At 49.7% G+C, this 20,628-nt stretch overlaps 1 protein-coding gene across 2 annotated transcripts; it reads left to right on the forward strand.

Moving 5' to 3' along the window:
- The first annotated feature begins 243 nt into the window (after positions 1–243).
- Positions 244–18,527, forward strand: LOC116937479 (uncharacterized). 2 transcript variants are annotated; one of them, XM_032944588.2, is made up of 6 exons: positions 244–909; positions 5,141–5,248; positions 7,117–7,159; positions 8,450–8,572; positions 14,538–14,730; positions 15,054–18,527. In XM_032944588.2, the coding sequence occupies exons 1-6, from the start codon at positions 610–612 to the stop codon at positions 15,349–15,351; spliced, it is 1,065 nt and encodes a 354-aa protein (XP_032800479.2). In that variant the 5' UTR covers positions 244–609; the 3' UTR covers positions 15,352–18,527. The 2 variants fall into 2 exon arrangements, with proteins under 2 accessions (XP_032800479.2, XP_032800480.2); XM_032944589.2 differs by having other exon boundaries at positions 246–909; positions 14,538–14,712.
- The last annotated feature ends 2,101 nt before the right edge of the window (positions 18,528–20,628 follow it).

Consider the following 20,628-nt stretch of genomic DNA (forward strand, 5'->3'; position numbering starts at 1 on the left):
TGGATGCTGGTTAGGGGTTGGATCGCGTAAATGTACGTTCACGCATCGCTCTATTTAAGGTGGGTAGCCCCCCAAAACAAACAAAAAAAAAACAAAATCTCTGTCTATCATGAGACCACTCTCGTTTCTTCCGAATGCAAAGCCGGTGCCCGTGATCTCTGGTTCCTCGTTTCAGAGGGGAGTGGCTGGGAGGAATGTTTGAGATGGGGAGTGTCTGAATGAAAGTATATAAGGGTGGGTGCGTTCAGGGACTGTCTGTGTGTGAGAGCCCGCGCGCGCGTGTGTGTGTGCGTCAGATCGCCACCATCATCACCATCATCACCATCATCATCACCATCATCATCACACCAAGCAGCACACTCGGATCGAGCGCTACAAATGTATTGTGCTCAGCCACAACACAACAACACCACCACAAAGACAACAACAACAACAACACACACGCACGCGCAGGCGGTGCTGTTTGTTGCTGTCTGTCGCACTTGAGAAGCGGCCCTCCCCCCAGTTGCAATCCCCACGGCACGGCTCTCAACACACGCGAGCCGCCGGGACAATCATCAACAACGCAGCCGTGGAGAGACAGGCGAGACAGGCGAGACAGACAGGAAGATGCCTTCTAAGTCGACTTTTAGCGATGCCCCCTTTGTACAATGTGGCACCAGCAGCCGAAACAACAGCACCAGCAGCACCAGCAGCAGCAGCTCGGCATGCAGCGAGGGTTCTGGCTCAGAGTCACCCCTAGTGTCCATCAACTCCGTAGCTAGCACCGCCACCACCATCACCACCACGGCCACCACCACCATCACCACGGCCACCAAGAGGCTCGTTGTGGTCGCTTTGAGCCTCGTGCTGCTGCAGCTGCTCGCGACCGCCGGTTTCGTTGGCTACTTCACGCTGTCCCTGCAGAAGGTGAGTGACCTTGAACGTCGTTCGCGTCGCGGGTAGCCAGCCGTGGCTGTGTGTGTGTGTGTTGAACTTCTTTCGCACCGTGCGTAGCCAGCCGTGGCTGTGTGTCGAACTTATTGTGTGAAGTCACAAACGGCGACCACTGTGGGGGAGACAAAGGCGGCCCGGCGTGGTGCCGGCCTGCAGGGGGGCTGACAGCCACTTGCCCCCACAGCCCTGTTAGAGGCTACACGGGGGACCTTTGTCTGTGTGTCTATAGGTGCTGCTCGCTACTCACAGCACTTGCCCCTACAGCCCTGCTAGAGGCTACACGGGGGACCTTTGCCTGTGTGTCTATAGATGCTGCTCGCTACTCACAGCACTTGCCCCCACAGCCCTGTTAGAGGCTACACGGGGGACCTTTGTCTGTGTGTCTATAGGTGCTGCTCGCTACTCACAGCACTTGCCCCCACAGCCCTGTTAGAGGCTACACGGGGGACCTTTGTCTGTGTGTCTATAGGTGCTGCTCGCTACTCACAGCCACTTGCCCCCACAGCCCTGTTAGAGGCTACACGGGGGACCTTTGTCTGTGTGTCTATAGGTGCTGCTCGCTACTCACAGCCACTTGCCCCCACAGCCCTGTTAGAGGCTACACGGGGGACCTTTGTCTTTGTCAACACCAGGAGAGAGATATGAGAGAGAGAGATAGGAGAGAGAGGAGAGAGATAGGAGAGAGGAGAAAAAGAGAGAGATAGGGGAGAGAGGAGAGAGATAGGAGAGAGAGGGGAGAGAGATAGGAGAGAGAGGGGAGAGAGATAGGAGAGGGGAGAGAGATAGGAGAGGGGAGAGAGATAGGAGAGGGGAGAGAGATAGGAGAGGGGAGAGAGATAGGAGAGGGGAGAGAGATAGGAGAGGGGAGAGAGATAGGAGAGGGGAGAGAGATAGGAGAGGGGAGAGAGATAGGAGAGGGGAGAGAGATAGGAGAGAGAGATTGGAGAGAGATGGGAGAGAGATGGGAGAGAGAGATAGGAGAGAGGAGAGAGATAGGAGAGAGAGATAGGAGAGAGAGATAGGAGAGAGAGATAGGAGAGAGAGAGATAGGAGAGAGAGATAGGAGAGAGAGAGATAGGAGAGAGATAGGAGAGAGGAGAGAGAGAGATAGGAGAGAGATAGGAGAGAGAGATAGGAGACAGAGATAGGAGAGACGCCACTACCTTACATAGACATGCAACACAGCAGAGTCTAAAGATTCGTGTGGGCCCAGCAACAGTCGTGACCCAGCAAGGCCATTCGCCACTCCACGCTGTGTACACAAGCGTGGAGCCTTCTGCCAATTGTGGCATTTGCATTTGACTCGGAGCCAAACGTGGTAATGTGTGTGTTGAACTTCTTTCACACCGTACGTAGCCAACTGTGCTGTGTGTTGGACTTCTTTCACACCGTACGTAGACAACCGTACTGTGTGTGTTGGACTTCTTTCACACCGTACGTAGCCACCCACCAATGAGATTGGCTTTCAACGACAACAGCAGCAACATTTCTTTAATAATTAATCCACTCGCTACGTCTTCGCCTGCACGGTCACCACGCCACTGCAACTCACGCGAGCCGCCCCCCTAAACCCCCTTGCCAGAAGGGCTACCGAGAAAGGGGATACGCCGAGGGGATACACGGGCTGTAGGGGGGTCGTAGTGGTGGGGGGAGGGGGGTCTTTGTGCACAGGGAAACCTCACAATGTTGATGTTGAGAATGAGGAAGTTGGCTCTTTGTTTAACTCGCTTCGCTCCACCCGGGGATTTCCAGGGCTGCCAGTCGTAAACACCGCAGAGGTGAGGGGGCGGGTGGAGGGGTGGGGGGGGGGTGAGCGAGGGGCCGGGTGAGGGGGTGGGTGAGCGAGGGGGTGGGTGATTGGGTGGGTGGTTGAGGGGGTGGGCGAGGGGGGTGAGGAGTGGGTGAGTGGGTGGGTGAGTGGATGAGTGAGTGGGTGGTTGGGTGAGTGAGTGGGTGGGTGGATGAGTGGGTGGGTGGGTGGATGAGTGAGTGGGTGGGTGAGTGAGTGGGTGGGTGGATGAGTGAGTGGGTGGTTGGGTGAGTGAGTGGGTGGGTGGATGAGTGAGTGGGTGGTTGGGTGAGTGAGTGGGTGGGTGGATGAGTGAGTGGGTGGGCGAGGGGGGTGAGGGGTGGGTGAGTGGGGGGGTGGGTGAGTGGGGTGTGTGGGTGATTGCATCATTGTATATTTGTGTGTGTTACGAACCCCGAGGTAGAAACCAGCTGTGGTGGACGACTTCTACAGCAATATCGCTTCTTGCTGTGACTATCCCACCTGATGGCGGAGGCTTGCGTTGCTTCCGAAACGTCGTGATTTGATTCACTTTTATTTTTCTACCCACGTGACCTTTTACCGAACGAACCAAAGCGTTATGAACCGTGAGACAATTTATATTTAAGTTATCAGGCCAACTCTGTACTATACAACAAACAAACATGGCCAGACCAGTCCGTCCTCAAAATCCACCCAAAATAAAGCCACAAAAACAATGTCGCAGCGATCACAGGAACTGTGATTCGAATTGAACAATAAACGATCTACACAGAACATGTACGGCCAAACTTTGCAGGCCATCGTGACTCCATAGCAGCAGAAGCATCGGTAGCAGTATCAATAATTGGTCAATGCCGCCCTTAAAGATCAGCACACGAGTGCGGTTTAAGCAGAACTTGATTCCTCGCAAGAACCACCCAACCTGTTTGCGGTTGGGACATCTACACGCGCACCTTTTGTGAAACCTATTTTGTATGTTCCCATACTTTGGTGCGGGCGAAAAGGCACAACATGGTGTGTAAAATTTTGATTTAAAGCTTTCGTGACTGCAGGGATTCATATTCTTGGTCCTTTCGGTAAAGTCACCACCACGTAGAAGGGAAACAGTAAAATAATACAAAAAAAATATAAAACAATACAATTTGAAAAATGTGCTTGCTGTGGTTTTCACACCTGATGATGATTGCTTGTGTTGCAGTCGAAACGTCGTGAGAATTGTATTGTTTTATTTTTTTTATTTTATAGTTTCAACATGGTCTGTGTTCTGATTGACTGCAGCCGCACATAAGTGCAGTGGGTGCGGCCCATTATGATCTTATATATGAATGTCAGACTATTCATGTCTACTTCAGGAGAAATCCAATAAGCTACAGAGAGCTATTCTTGCCACAGGTGTCCCAGTCAGGGGGCCACAGGGTAAGAACGTTACAACAACAACACAATTACAAAAAAAACACGGCGGTAGTGCAAAGTACATGAAAGGTCAACACAAATGACCCAGACACATACGAATACAACACTAAACAATCCCCCATCCCACCGGGCAAAGTTCCCACCCAGGGTATGAACTCATTTGTTCAGACGCGACCAGGCCACCACGAGTGACGGCTCAACAAATGTGGCCACCATAAATCAATTGGACCATTTATTAGCAGTCGAAAGTAATCTCAATGATCTCAACGCGTGACTGTTGGATTCTATACGTGGAGGGGTAAACCCGGAGGACCCGGAGAACAAAAATCCACGCGACCACGGGGAGAGAGTGAGAGAGACGCAGACTGCAAATATACAGCAGCAGCAGGCATCGTCAGGGTCGAACCCACGACCTCCTGTAGACCAGGCGAGGTAGTTAACATCTCCTAGCCACCGTGATGATGATGAGAGAGAGACGCAGACTGCAAATATACAGCAGCAGGCATCAGGGTCAAACCAACGACATCCTGTATACCAGGCGAGGTAGTCAACATCTCCTAGCCACCGTGATGATGATGAGAGAGAGAGAGAGAGATGCAGACTCCACATATACAGCAGCAGCAGGCGTCAGGGTCGAACCCACGACCTCCTGCACACCGGGCGAGGTAGTTAACATCTCCTAGCCACCGTGATGATGATGATGAGAGAGAGACACGCAGACTCCACATATACAGCAACAGCAGGCGTCAGGGTTAGGATCGAACCCACGACCTCCTGTAGACCGGGCGAGGTAGTTAACATCTCCTAGCCACCGTGATTATGAGAAAGAGAGAGAGACACGCAGACTCCTTGGCATCGTGGCACGACAAGGCACACACAGAGAGAGTGAGAAACGTGTCAGACAGACGACGGTATATGCGGTGGGACACCTACGGTCTATCTGCCCGTGGATCGTGGTGGTGGTGGTGGTGATGATTTGTCAACGTGCCTCACACTGGCTTTTGTACTTCTGCCACGTAGGTGCATGAGGAATCCATAACGAAGCTGCAGAAATGTCTTTCGTTGACCTACACAGATGACCTCTTGTGCCAAGAATTCCTCTATTACATGGACACTCATATTGCAAAGGTGAGGGTTCGCACCTGCGTACGTGTGTACGTGCGTGTGTGTACGTGTGTCTGTGGGGGAGCGATAGTGTAGCGGTTAGCGCTACGCTGTGCTATGAACCTGGTGACCCGGGTTCGATTCCCGCTCACGGCCAACACCAGTGACGATTATCTGAACCGGTCCCGGGCCTCCCCTAGGTCGACTCAGCCTCAAATGAGTACCTGGTGCGGTGTGTAAACATTGCCACTAGGGAGACAAAGGCGGTCGGGCGTGGTGCTGGCCACCCACCCCCTCGTGTACCGTTCCGGCCTTAATAGGTGCTCGCCAACAGCACTTGCCCCCTTCAATCTGTTAAGGCTATACGGGGGATCTTTGATCTTTGTGTGTGTACGTGTGTGTGTACGTGTGTCTGTGTGTCAGTCGACCCGTGGCACCTGGGTCTGCAACGTGACCTCCTGATAGAGGGCGTTCGACACATGACGTCACGCACCTGGGGGGGGGGGGGGGTGAGACATTTGTGACGATGTGTGACGAGAGGGGTGGGGGGAGGGGTTGAGAAATGTGACGTCACGTAAAAACGCGCAACTTTATAAATAAATACAGACAACACGTTCTGCTTAATTAAGTAGACTTTTTTAATAAACGTTTTCTCCTACAATATCAGAGTGTAGCGCCACATTAAATACGAAACTACTACAATGACGATAGTTTAAAGCGATTTGAAGCATGTTTTATATATTTTTTTTTGGGGGGGGCAGAGCTTTGTGACGTCATATTTGAGGGGGGGGGGGTCTGACTTTTTGTGATGCCGACGAGGGGGGTGGGGGAGGTCAAAAACCCTTCAAAATCGAGTGACGTCATTTATGGACGGCCCCATAGCGGGCGTTCGACACTTCACGTGGCCTCAACGTGCACATAGCCTGGCACAAGCGTCGTGGTGACGTCACCGCCACTGAGTGGCGAATGGTGGTTGTTGTTGTTGTTGTCTGTGTGTGTGTAGCGGTAGTGCAGCGGTTAGCGCTACGCTGACGCTACGAACCCGGCGACCCGGGTTCGATTCCCGCTCACGGCCAACACCGCCAGTGACGGTTATCTGAACCGGTCCTGGGCCTCCCCCTAGGTCGACTCAGCCTTAAATCAGTAACCTATCGTAGCGGTGTGCAGTAAACATCGCCACTGGGGAGACAAAGGCGGTCGGGCGTGGTTGCTGGGCCACCCGCCCCCTCGTGTAGCCGTGCCGGCCTTCACAGGTGCTGCTCGCTAACAGCACTTGCCCCAACAGTCTACTTAAGGCTACATGGGGGACCTTTGTGTGTGTGCGCGTGTGTGCGCGCGTGTGTGTGTGCGCGTCATTTCAGTCGGTCGACACCAAGGCTCCTTGCTGGGGTCTGTGTTGTCACCTCCTGGCAGCAGCGAGCCTTCGGCACTTCACGCGATGGCCTCAAAGTGCACCCGGCCTGGCACAGGCACCCGACCTGGCACCCGGCCTGGCACAGGCGCTGCCGTTGTCATGGCGCTGTGCGCCGTGAACCCGGCAGCCCGAGCTCCGTTCGTCGCTTTCAGGGGGAATAGCGGCGGCGATTATCTAGCTTCGGCTCGGCCTTCGGAAAACAGTAAAAACGAGTACGCGGTGAGACGCGCGGTTAAACATCGCCAGCTGGGAGAGACAAAGGCGGTCGGGCAGGTGGCGGGCGATGTCCACCCCACCTCGTGTGTGCCACGGTGGCGCCCTTCGTAGGCGCCGCTCGCGAACAGCACTTGCACCGACGGCGCGGGGGGGGGCGGGATCTTTGTCTTCGTCAAATGGCGGTGACGAGCGGGACGGAGGGTTTTAATGGAACGGGCGTCTTGGTTTTTTTTTTGTGTGTCTGGGTCAAACCTGTTTGCAGAAATCAAGAGAAATGTCAAGCCAAATCGGTGACCCGATGGCAGGTATGTTGCATTCTTGATAAACAACAAGACAACGATGCAAAACTGCGCTGAGTTGCAAGCAGCGCAGGTTTGTAGTGAGGTTAAATGAGGCCCGTGATCCAGCTTTAAACTCTTTAAAGCTATTATGAGACCTCCTTTGCCAGTAACAAGATATAGGAATAGGTTTTACCCTTTTAACTGGCACAAAAACTGACACCTTTATTCACGGCATCATGTTTGCAATAACCACAACACAAGCAGTCAAAATGCAAACAAAAAAGACAACTCTGATAATAATATGCACTGTCCTTGAATTTGATTGGTCCACACCCGAGACGGCTTTTCTTAGACGCCTTTTGGCGTCTTCTGGTCCAACACGAATGGAGACTAGGCTCTAAGAAAAGCCGTCTCGGGTGTGGACCAATCAAATTCAAGGACAGTGCATATTATTATCAGAGTTGTCTTTTTTGTTTGCATTTTGACTGCTTGTGTTGTGGTTATTGCAAACATGATGCCTTGAATAAAGGTGTCAGTTTTTGTGCCAGTTAAAAGGGTAAAACCTATTCCTATATCTTTGAAGCTACCGTCGCTATGGCGACGTCGACCATTTTGTTTCCCCTACTGGTGGCTGCTGCTCATCTCTCCCTCTCGTTTTTCCTCAATTTAAAATCTCGTCACGATGACAAGGTCAAGTCAAAAATAAACACAAACCTTTGAACGTTTTTGCTCCGTGCGATAAAGAAAAGCACGCTCTTCAAAGTAATTGCTGAAACATCATCGCTACGGTAACGTCGGCCATTTTGTTCCCATTGCAGTCAAGATGGCCTCCTCTACACACAAATTGACCACGACAAACCCCGCCGTAGATAAACTTTCTCGAGCTTAAACATTTGCGTTTCAGTCGCAATCTATGCACGCGCGCACAAAGCTACGGGCCCGAGTGTCTAAATGTTATCACGGGACCTCTCTTGCCGGTATCAAAATATAAGAATAGGTTTTCCCCTTTCTGGCAATAAAACAGTTTGTGTTAAGATGTTAGTACACCAAACACAAACCTTTTGCAAGGAATCATGCCAGCATTAGCCACACATACTTGTGGTGAACATGCAAAAATAAAAAAAAACATGCTCTGATATTTTTTTATCATTTTATTGCTTCCCTTCTACGTGACTTTACCGAAAGGACCAAGAATATGAACCCCTGCAGTCACGAAAGCTTTAAATATCAAACATGCTCTGATAGTATATTCTTACGTCTAAATGTCACCGCGCCTTAAGTTTTTGCTGTTTTTGTTGTTGTTTCCGCCTTCAGCTTCGTCGTCGAATCCTGCGTCCCCATTGGGCGGTTTGGGTCACGCGGCCTCCAGGAAACGGCCAATCGCTCACGTGACGGGCAAGCAACCACGGGAGGCCACTGCTACACAACTTCGCGAAGGTGAGGGAGCAACCGCATTACCTGTCAAGCCCTCATCATACACTCCTACACACTATACACTACTATCCACCACACCATACACTACTATACATTACACTATACACTACTACAAACCTGTCAAGCCCTCATCATACACTCCTACACACTACACACTACTATCCACGACATCATACACTACTATACATTACACTATACACAACTACAAACCTGTCAAGCCCTCATCATACACTCCTACACACTACACACTACTATCTACGACACCATACACTACTATACATTACACTATACACTACTACAAACCTGTCAAGCCCTCATCATACACTCCTACACACTATACACTACTATCCACGACACCATACACTACTATACATTACACTATACACAACTACAAACCTGTCAAGCCCTCATCATACACTCCTACACACTATACACTACTATCCACGACACCATACACTACTATACATTACACTATACGCTACTACAAACCTGTCAAGCCCTCATCATACACTCCTACACACTATACACTACTATCCACGACACCATACACTACTATACATTACACTATACACTCCTACACACTACACACTACTATCTACGACACCATACACTACTATACATTACACTATACGCTACTACAAACCTGTCAAGCCCTCATCATACACTCCTACACACTATACACTACTATCCACGACACCATACACTACTATACATTACACTATACACTACTACAAACCTGTCAAGCCCTCATCATACACTCCTACACACTATACACTACTATCCACCACACCATACACTACTATACATTACACTATACACTCCTACACACTACACACTACTATCTACGACACCATACACTACTATACATTACACTATACGCTACTACAAACCTGTCAAGCCCTCATCATACACTCCTACACACTATACACTACTATCCACGACACCATACACTACTATACATTACACTATACACTACTACAAACCTGTCAAGCCCTCATCATACACTCCTACACACTATACACTACTATCCACGACACCATACACTACTATACATTACACTATACACTCCTACACACTATACACTACTATCCACGACACCATACACTACTATACATTACACTATACACTACTACAAACCTGTCAAGCCCTCATCATACACTCCTACACACTATACACTACTATCCACGACACCATACACTACTATACATTACACTATACGCTACTACAAACCTGTCAAGCCCTCATCATACACTCCTACACACTATACACTACTATCCACGACACCATACACTACTATACATTACACTATACACTACTACAAACCTGTCAAGCCCTCATCATACACTCCTACACACTATACACTACTATCCACGACACCATACACTACTATACATTACACTATACACTACTACAAACCTGTCAAGCCCTCATCATACACTCCTATACACTATATACTACTATCCACGACACCATACACTACTATACATTACACTATACACAACTACAAACCTGTCAAGCCCTCATCATACACTCCTACACACTATACACTACTATCCACCACACCATACACTACTATACATTACACTATACGCTACTACAAACCTGTCAAGCCCTCATCATACACTCCTACACTCTATACACTACTATCCACGACATCATACACTACTATACATTACACTATACACAACTACAAACCTGTCAAGCCCTCATCATACACTCTTACACACTATACACTACTATCCACGACACCATACACTACTATACATTACACTATACACTACTACAAACCTGTTAAGCCCTCATCATACACTCCTACACACTATACACTACTATCCACGACACCATACACTACTATACATTACACTATACACTACTACAAACCTGTCAAGCCCTCATCATACACTCCTACACACTATACACTACTATCCACGACACCATACACTACTATACATTCCACTATACACTACTACAAACCTGTCAAGCCCTCATCATACACTCCTACACACTATACACTACTATCCACGACACCATACACTACTATACATTACACTATACACAACTACAAACCTGTCAAGCCCTCATCATACACTCCTACACACTATACACTACTATCCACCACACCATACACTACTATACATTACACTATACACTACTACAAACCTGTCAAGCCCTCATCATACACTCCTACACACTATACACTACTATCCACGACACCATACACTACTATACATTACACTATACGCTACTACAAACCTGTTAAGCCCTCATCATACACTCCTACACACTATACACTACTATCCACGACACCATACACTACTATACATTACACTATACGCTACTACAAACCTGTCAACCCCTCATCATACACTCCTACACACTATACACTACTATCCACGACACCATACACTACTATACATTACACTATACACAACTACAAACCTGTCAAGCCCTCATCATACACTCCTACACACTATACACTACTATCCACGACATCATACACTACTATACATTACACTATACACAACTACAAACCTGTCAAGCCCTCATTATACACTCCTACACACTATACACTACTATCCACGACACCATACACTACTATACATTACACTATACACAACTACAAACCTGTCAAGCCCTCATCATACACTCCTACACACTACACACTACTATCCACGACACCATACACTACTATACATTACACTATACACTACTACAAACCTGTCAACCCCTCATCATACACTCCTACACACTATACACTACTATCCACGACACCATACACTACTATACATTACACTATACACAACTACAAACCTGTCAAGCCCTCATCATACACTCCTACACACTACACACTACTATCCACGACACCATACACTACTATACATTACACTATACGCTACTACAAACCTGTCAACCCCTCATCATACACTCCTACACACTATACACTACTATCCACGACACCATACACTACTATACATTACACTATACACTACTACAAACCTGTCAAGCCCTCATCATACACTCCTACACACTATACACTACTATCCACCACACCATACACTACTATACATTACACTATACACTCCTACACACTATACACTACTATCCACGACACCATACACTACTATACATTACACTATACACTACTACAAACCTGTCAACCCCTCATCATACACTCCTACACACTATACACTACTATCCACGACACTATACACTACTATACATTACACTATACGCTACTACAAACCTGTCAAGCCCTCATCATACACTCCTACACACTACACACTACTATCCACGACACCATACACTACTATACATTACACTATACGCTACTACAAACCTGTCAAGCCCTCATCATACACTCCTACACACTACACACTACTATCCACGACATCATACACTACTATACATTACACTATACACAACTACAAACCTGTCAACCCCTCATCATACACTCCTACACACTATACACTACTATCCACGACACCATACACTACTATACATTACACTATACACTACTACAAACCTGTCAAGCCCTCATCATACACTCCTACACACTATACACTACTATCCACGACACCATACACTACTATACATTACACTATACACTACTACAAACCTGTCAACCCCTCATCATACACTCCTACACACTATACACTACTATCCACCACACCATACACTACTATACATTACACTATACACAACTACAAACCTGTCAATCCCTCATCATACACTCCTACACACTATACACTACTATCCACGACATCATACACTACTATACATTACACTATACACTACTACAAACCTGTCAAGCCCTCATCATACACTCCTACACACTATACACTACTATCCACGACATCATACACTACTATACATTACACTATACACTACTACAAACCTGTCAAGCCCTCATCATACACTCCTACACACTATACACTACTATCCACGACACCATACACTACTATACATTACACTATACACAACTACAAACCTGTCAAGCCCTCATCATACACTCCTACACACTATACACTACTATCCACGACACCATACACTACTATACATTACACTATACGCTACTACAAACCTGTCAACCCCTCATCATACACTCCTACACACTATACACTACTATCCACGACACCATACACTACTATACATTACACTATACACAACTACAAACCTGTCAAGCCCTCATCATACACTCCTACACACTACACACTACTATCCACGACACCATACACTACTATACATTACACTATACACTACACTATACACAACTGTAAACTACACTATACACTACACAACTACATACCTGTCAATCCCTCATCAGTGCCCTACATTATTACAGACCATCGTATTGGTCACCCCGTGCCCTTATAAATCTCAACGCTCATCCTACAAAGTCCCATCACAAGGGAGAAACACAAGCAAATAGACACAAATGTTTTTGCCCCGTATGAAAACGGCTGTATGCCGTATGGACATGAAAACACGGGGTACACCGTGATGGGTCGACACGGTATGGCGACCCATTGGCCGAGTGACCTTTACACACCGGGTAAACTGCAGCTTGCGAACTAGATTTACAAAACGAATTTCTTTACGGACGCATTTTTGCGTGTTCAAGTTTCACGTCCTTCCGCCGCACCTCCGGTTAGCCAAGGCTGGCCGCGTACAGCGTAAAAGAAGTTCAACTACGGTACAACTAAGCAGCAGCGAACACACACGGGGCCTTGGATGCAAGCCTGCCTTGATGTTGTGGATATCTATGCAACTCTATGGGGTCTCCATGTAACCCTGTGCATCTCTGTGTAACTCTACGCATCTCTACGTAACTCTATATACTGCTATGCAGCCATTGATCTCTAACCCTGTCGGTCTCTGTGCAACCCTGCAGATCTTTGTGCAACTCTTTGCGTCTTTACGTAACCCTACGGATATCTACGCAACTCGATACAAAACTGGAATGCCCCGGTAACTGCTTCAAGCTGCCAATGGCGACGCCTGGGTTGGGGTTGCAGCCGCTCATCTCAACGTGACCCCACCAACTGATGCAACAACAAAGTCCCCGGGCCTGACCTGACATACGCAGTGGTGCGCAGGGAACCATGGCGGTTTATCAAATGCACAGTTCCGTACGTCCCAAGAAGGGAGTAGTAGCAGCTGCAGGAGCAGCATCGACGCACTACTTCGCACATATGGAGTTTGCGGCGTCTCTCTCATCTCTCTCCGTGGTGGCGGGGTGGATTTTTCTCGTCTCCGGGTCTTGCGGGTTTTTTCCCCTTCCACATTTAGAAATGTGCCTTCGAGATTATTTCGATTAATTTTGGCTGCTATAAATGTCCAAATGATGGAGGGGCCCCACTTTTGTTGAGCTGCCATTTGTGGCCCAGGATCGATTCTAAAAAAATGCAAGTTCATACCTCAGCGGGGCTTTGCCTGGTAGGATGGGGATGGTTTAGTTTTGTATTTGTTTGTGTGTTGGGTGAGTTGTTTACCGTTCTTGTACTTTGCACGACTATCGTGTTTGTGTAACCGTGTTTGTTGTTGTTGCGTCCTTACCCCGTGGCCCCTATTGGGACATCTGTGGCAACAAAAAGAGCTTCGTAGCCCATCGGATTCCTCCTGCAGTAACAAATACAGATTCTGATTCTCCCATTGGAAATTTCCCGCCTTCTAACCCCCAACGTGGTTGCTACCCTCACCTGGTTGGGACAGCAGCTGGGTCCATTCACCACCCCCCCCCCCTTCCCCCCCCCCCCCCCCACATCTTATCTCCCCTCCTTCATACGTTTCAGTCGCGTCTCAGGGACTGTGCCCCCCCTCCCCCCCCCCCCGCCTCATCCCGGTTAACGCCGGTGGCCCTCGACGTTTTTCGTTCCGCTCAAACAAGAAGCAAAACGGAGGCACCGATGGGAGAAACCGAACGTCCCCTCCTCCCGTCGACCCCCCCACCCACCCCACCCCACTCCAGGCGAACACCTGCAGAGGCTGATGGGCACTCAGAGCGGCAAGGTGCTGTACAGCTGGGAGGAGAAGCTGGGCTCGGTTCACGTGCAGCACATGGACTTCACGGGCGCGACGCTCACGGCCCGGCTGCACGGCTCCTACTACGTCTACGCGCAGACCTACTTCCGCTTCAGCACGTGGCAAGTGGACGCGCACATGTAAGGGGAGGTGACCACCACCCCCCCCCCCCTTTCCCACCTCCCTCCCCGCGGGGCAGCGGGCGGGCGGGCGACGCGGCCTCGGCCGGCCACAGCCACGGAAGCCGCACGTCCCTGTCTGTGTCCGCCTGTTCGTCCGTGTGCCCGTCCATGCGACGTTGCTTTCACACTGCCCTACTAAAGCCACACGCCTCTGTCCGTCTGTTTTGTTCGTCTGCGCCTCCGTCGAATGCGACATTAAGTTTCCGACTGTCACACTGAAGCCACACGCCTCTGTCCGTCCGTCCGTCCGTCCGTCCGTCCGTCCGTCCGTGCGCTTGCAGGGGCCGTCACGGGGCCTCCGACCCTCCATCCGATTTGTCGGCCCGCCAGCGGCCGGTCCAGACGATGGTGCTCTACCTATACAAGCGCACCGACCACTACCCCAAGCCCCTGCTGCTCGCCAAAGCGGCACAGACCAAGTGCTGGTCGGCCTCCGCCCAGTATGGCCTCCACTCTGTGCAACTGGGCGGCGTGTTCTCGCTGCGCCGAGGGGACCAGCTCTTCATTGCTGTGTCCGACCCGACGCTCGTCGACTTCGACCCGGAGGCCAGCTTCTTCGGCTCCTTCTTCCTCGAGTGATGCAAAGCGACGGAGAGGAAGAAGAAGAGGTGGAGGCTGAGCCCACTGTGGTGGTGGTGGTGGTCTCGTGGTCTGGTGGTTGGTGGTGGTTGGTGGTTGGTAGTGGTTGGTGGTTGTGGTGGTTGTGGTGGTGAGGTGGGAGGAGGGAGAGGAGACGGCACCTTGAGAAATCTAAAAACCACCGCCCTCCCCGCCGCCCGCCGCCCGCAAGTTTCCCAACTTCTGGTGTGAGAGGCCCGGTGGTGTGGGGTAGAGTGGGGTGGGGTTGTGTGGGGTGGGAGTAGGAGGAAGAGAGGCGGTACCTTGACCAAGCGAAAACCGCCACACCATCCCCTCCCCGCCTCCCAGCCAGGTTACCCAACTTGTGGTGGAAGAGGCCCTTCTGGGTGGGATGGAGTGGGGTGTAAGGGACGAGGAGGAAGAGGCGGCACCTTGCGAAATCCAAAAACCGCCACAGCCTCCTCTCCTCCCCGCCGCCCGCAGGTTTCCCAACTTGTGGTGGCAGAGGTCCTTCTGGGTGGAGGTGGAGTGGAGTGGAAGTGAGGCGGAGGAAGAAGCGGCACCTTGAGAAAACCAAAAACCGCCACACCCTGCCACACCCTGCCCTGTCCTCCCTGCCGCCCGCAGGTTTCCCAACTTGTAGTGGTAGAGTCCCTTCTGGGTGCGGTGGGGTGGCGTGGAAGGGAGGCGGAGGACGAGGCGGCACCTTGAGGAAGCCACTAATATATTCACATTCACACATCCTCCTCTCTCCTCGCAGCCGCCCACCAGGTTTCCCAACTTCTGTTGGAAGAGGCCGCGTCATGCTCTGTTGCCAGTAGGCGTCGCCACCCCCTCCGCTGGCGATCGATCGATCGACCAATGGGGGCGGTGTCGCGATCGATCGATCTGTCGATGGTGGAGGGTGTCGCGATCGATCGATGGGGGATGTAGCGATCGATTGATCAATGGGGTCGTCACGTTTTGAAAGATCCGGCCCTGCGTCTGAGGGTAGCAGCTGCTGCATCTCCCCATGAAGGTTTCTGGGAGGTACTCTGGTGTGGTGTGGGTGTGGTGTGGTGTGTGGTGTGGTGTGGGTGTGATGTGGTGTGTGGTGTGGTGTGAGTGTGGATGTGGGTATGGTGTGGTGTGAGTGTGGATGTGGGTATGGTGTGGTGTGAGTGTGGATGTGGGTATGGTGTGTGTGTGGTGTGGAGTGTGTGTGTGTGGTGTGAGTGTGGATGTGAGTGTGGATGTGAGTGTGGTGTGGTGTGAGTGTGGATGTGGGTATGGTGTGGTGTGAGTGTGGATGTGGGTATGGTGTGGTGTGGTGTGTGATGTGTGGTGTGGATGTGGTATGGGTCTGATGTGGGTGTGGTGTGGGTGAGATGTGGGTTGGTGTGGGTGTGGTGTGGGTGTGGTGTGGGTGTGGTGTCGGTGTGGTGTCGGTGTGGTGGTGTGAGTATGGTGGTTTGTGGTGTGTATGTGGTATGGGTCTGATGTGGGTGTGGTGTCGGTGAGATGTGTGTTGGTTTAGGTGTGGTGTGGGTGTGGTGTCGGTGTCAGTGTGGTGGTGTAGGTATGGTGTGGTGTATGGTGTGGATGTGGTATGGGTCTGATGTCGGTGTGGTGTGGGTGAGATGTGGGTGGTGTGTGTGTGGTGTGGGTGTGGTGTCAGTGTCGGTGTGGTGGTGTGGGTATGGTGTGGCTGTAGTGCCACACTAGGGGTCTACCATTAGAATGGTAGGGGGTCTGCGTGGGGTGGGGGGCAGCCCCCCCTTTTCCCTCCCCCCTCACCCCCCGGCCTTTCTCTCTGCGATGACGTTGACTCTGAACGATCGCTCCGTTTGCGCCGACCCAATGTTATCCGATTACTTTGACTTAATATTTTATATTATCTCCTCCTCCCCCCCCCCCCCCACCACGCTTAACACTAACAGATCATTTTTGCACTTTAAAAAAAAACCGAACACAGACAGACAAAGAGGCTCTAACGTTTGGTGAAATGTGCGTGGCACTACTTTTTTTATATACATTTTCCGGTGGGGCATTGGTTGTCGAGACCAATATGGCCGACGTGCCACGTGGCCCCAGAGAGCTCCACGTGGCCCCTGGGGAATCAACCGTACCACGTGATCGTATAGTTATTTACAGATGACAAAATGTTCGCATTTTGGCATAGTCCTCTGGTCTAACAATGCTTGAGACTAGGCTCTAAAGAAAGCCGTCTCTGGTGTTGACCAATCGGATTCAAAGACAATGCATCATATACCACCAGGGCATGTTTTTTCTTTGCATTTTCACCACAAGTACTGTGTGGTTAATGCAGACATGATTCCTTGCAAAAGGTTTATCTGTTTTAATGCCAGAAAGGGTAAAACCTATTCTTAAATTCTGATAAAATGTATATTTCACTTAATGCGCGTGATTCCTAGAGCCACGATTCTGTTTTTAAAAAATTCCGCACCCAATATACAGTCCCAATACATTGCGTTAATGTACGTGACAGTAGGAACGCTGGTTTTAAATGCTTTCGGGATGATATTGTCAGTATAAAATCGAATGATACTGAGAATCATTAAAATGTTATATTTGTTTTTTCATAGTGGTTAGAGGTGGGCATGAAAAGTGAGATCAAAGGGAACTACAAACCATTGGCTTCATGCGTGGGCCAATGGCAGGCAAGCATAACCTGTGGCAAAACATATTTTGTCTCTCCACATTCATCGCAAAACTGTATAAAAGTACAGCGGATACACATATATAGCTTCCACATCCCATCTGGCCACGGAGGGTCGTCTCATCAGTCGTGATTGCTCTGTCGGGCAATGATGCTATTAACGACACATTGTATATTTTATTAACGATCTAACCCCCCAAAAACCCTCTATTATGGATAATATCCTTAACTACTACTTAATATGCGTTAAACCATCATTGCAACGTGCATTTGAATGGATTCATTGTAAATACAAAACAAATATCAAAATCTGCGGCAATGTTTTTTTTAAACCAGAGACTTGGAATGTTGGCACGGTCTACATTACACTCACTTAGGACGCAAAGGTAAATGAATCAGGACTTTGATCTTAGCGTACGTTTATGCCATTCTTTTTGCCCGTGTATAAATGTGTAATGTGTATAAATATATTTTTTTAACGTGCGTGTCCAAATCAAATAAAGGAGCTCGAATGCGACGTTAGCAATCTTTTGTATTTGCTCTTTTCCATTCCCCTAAAATTAGTCTTTTTTTGTTACGAGCCGCCTCTGTCCATCCATGGATGGAGAGGCCCGCTCGCCAGGTAGCATGCTTCGTCGGCATCGCTCGGAGCTCACGGGGCGGGCCAAACAATAAGGAGTTGGATAGTTCGGTGCTAATACCAATGGGTGGCATACATACATACAGCCAGCCAGCCTAAGGCTTCATTATCGTTCAGTGTTCGTGTCAGATGCTCCCCGGTTGTCAAGACGAAGTTACCCTCTGTCAGCCAGGCCGAGGCATCATTCCCGGAATCTCTGTTGGCCAGGCCGAGGCATCATTGGCAGGATCTCTGTAGGCCAGGCTAAGGCATCATTACCAGGATCTCTGTCGGTCAGGCTAAGGAGTCATGACCAGAATCTCTGTAGGCCAGGCTAAGGCATCATTACCAGGATCTCTGTAGGCCAGGCCAAGGCATCATTGGCAGAATCTCTGTCGGTCAGGCTAAGGAGTCGTGACCAGAATCTCTGTAGGCCAGGCCAAGGCATCATTGGCAGGATCTCTGTAGGCCAGGCCAAAGCATCATTCCCAGAATCTCTGTAGGCCAGGCCAAGGCATCATTCCCAGAATCTCTGTTGGCCAGGCTAAGGCATCATTGGCAGGATCTCTGTAGGCCAGGCCAAGGCATCATTCCCAGAATCTCTGTAGGCCAGGCCAAGGCATCATTCCCAGAATCTCTGTTGGCCAGGCTAAGGCATCATTGGCAGGATCTCTGTAGGCCAGGCCAAGGCATCATTCCCAGAATCTCTGTTGGCCAGGCCAAGGCAGCATTGGCAGGATCTCTGTAGGGCAGGCCAAGGCATCCTAAGGCATCCCGGGTGTTCGGTGTTAACAGCGCGGCCGCTGCCTTGCGAGCAGCAGCGGGTTCTGGGCCCACGACCAATCCTACGGACGCTCGCAACATTCGAAGCCCCGAATCATGATCGGCGCCGGGACCGAGGGAGCCGCCCTCGTGGCTACCCGCTCCCCACCACTTCCCTTCCAGCAGATGAGTCGCCGGGTTCCCCACGATCGTCGTCGGATCTCTCCGACGACGAGCACCACTCGGTTGTCGTCTGGTCCTCGTCGCCACCAAACCCCCCACGACACTCCACCCTGCAGTGTCGTGGGGGTCTGACCTCGACCCCCCGCCGCCCCCGCCGCCCCCGCCGCCCCCGCCTCAAAATCTTCGCCAGGCAAGCTCAAGAAAAAAAAGCCTCCGAGCGGTCGCCAAAGCCACCTCGGTCGCGTCCGTCCTCTGCCAGAAAGGGTACACAACCTCGGCTTATTTTTCCATCATACTTTGATACTGGCAAAAAGGTATCCCCATGATGTAGCTGCTGGTCGACCCCGAGCTATGAATGCTCTGATGGCATTGTCCTTGCGCTGTTCGCCTTTTGGCGTTGTCCTCTGGTCTGACACTGGCGGCTGTTGTATCTGGTGTAGGCCAATCAGTTTCAAAGACAATGCCCATACATTATTATTATTATTAAAGACAATGCCCATACATCATTATTATTAAAGACAATGCCCATACATTATTATTATGATTAAAGACAATGCCCATACATTATTATTAAAGACAATGCCCATACATTATTATTAAAGACAATGCCCATACATTATTATTATTATTATTAAATACAATGCCCATACATTATTATTATTATTAAAGACAATTCCCATACATTATTATTAAAGACAATGCCCATACATTATTATTCTTGGTTATTTCGGTAAAGTCACGTAGAAGGGAAACAATAAAATAATAAAAATATATCATCAGGTGTGAAAACCACAACAAGAACATTTGATAAAAGTGGGGTTTTTTTAACGTTAGCACCACGGAGAGCGATTTGGCAGTTATTCAGATGGACGAGTCCATCTATGTTCGGAAAAGAGGAGGAGGGGAGACGAAAATAATGGATGCGGTCTGAAAGCCACCGTAAGCGTGAACAATCATTTATGGACGACCCCTCAACACAACTCGTCCATCTGAATAACTGCCAAATCGCTCTCCGTGGTGCTAACGTTAAAAAATAAAACGCCACTTTTTTCAA

This window comes from Petromyzon marinus, chromosome 70 (assembly GCF_048934315.1).
Source record: "Petromyzon marinus isolate PM22_M1 ecotype Great Lakes invasive population chromosome 70, UKy_Petmar_22M1.pri1.0, whole genome shotgun sequence".
Lineage (NCBI taxonomy): Eukaryota > Metazoa > Chordata > Hyperoartia > Petromyzontiformes > Petromyzontidae > Petromyzon > Petromyzon marinus.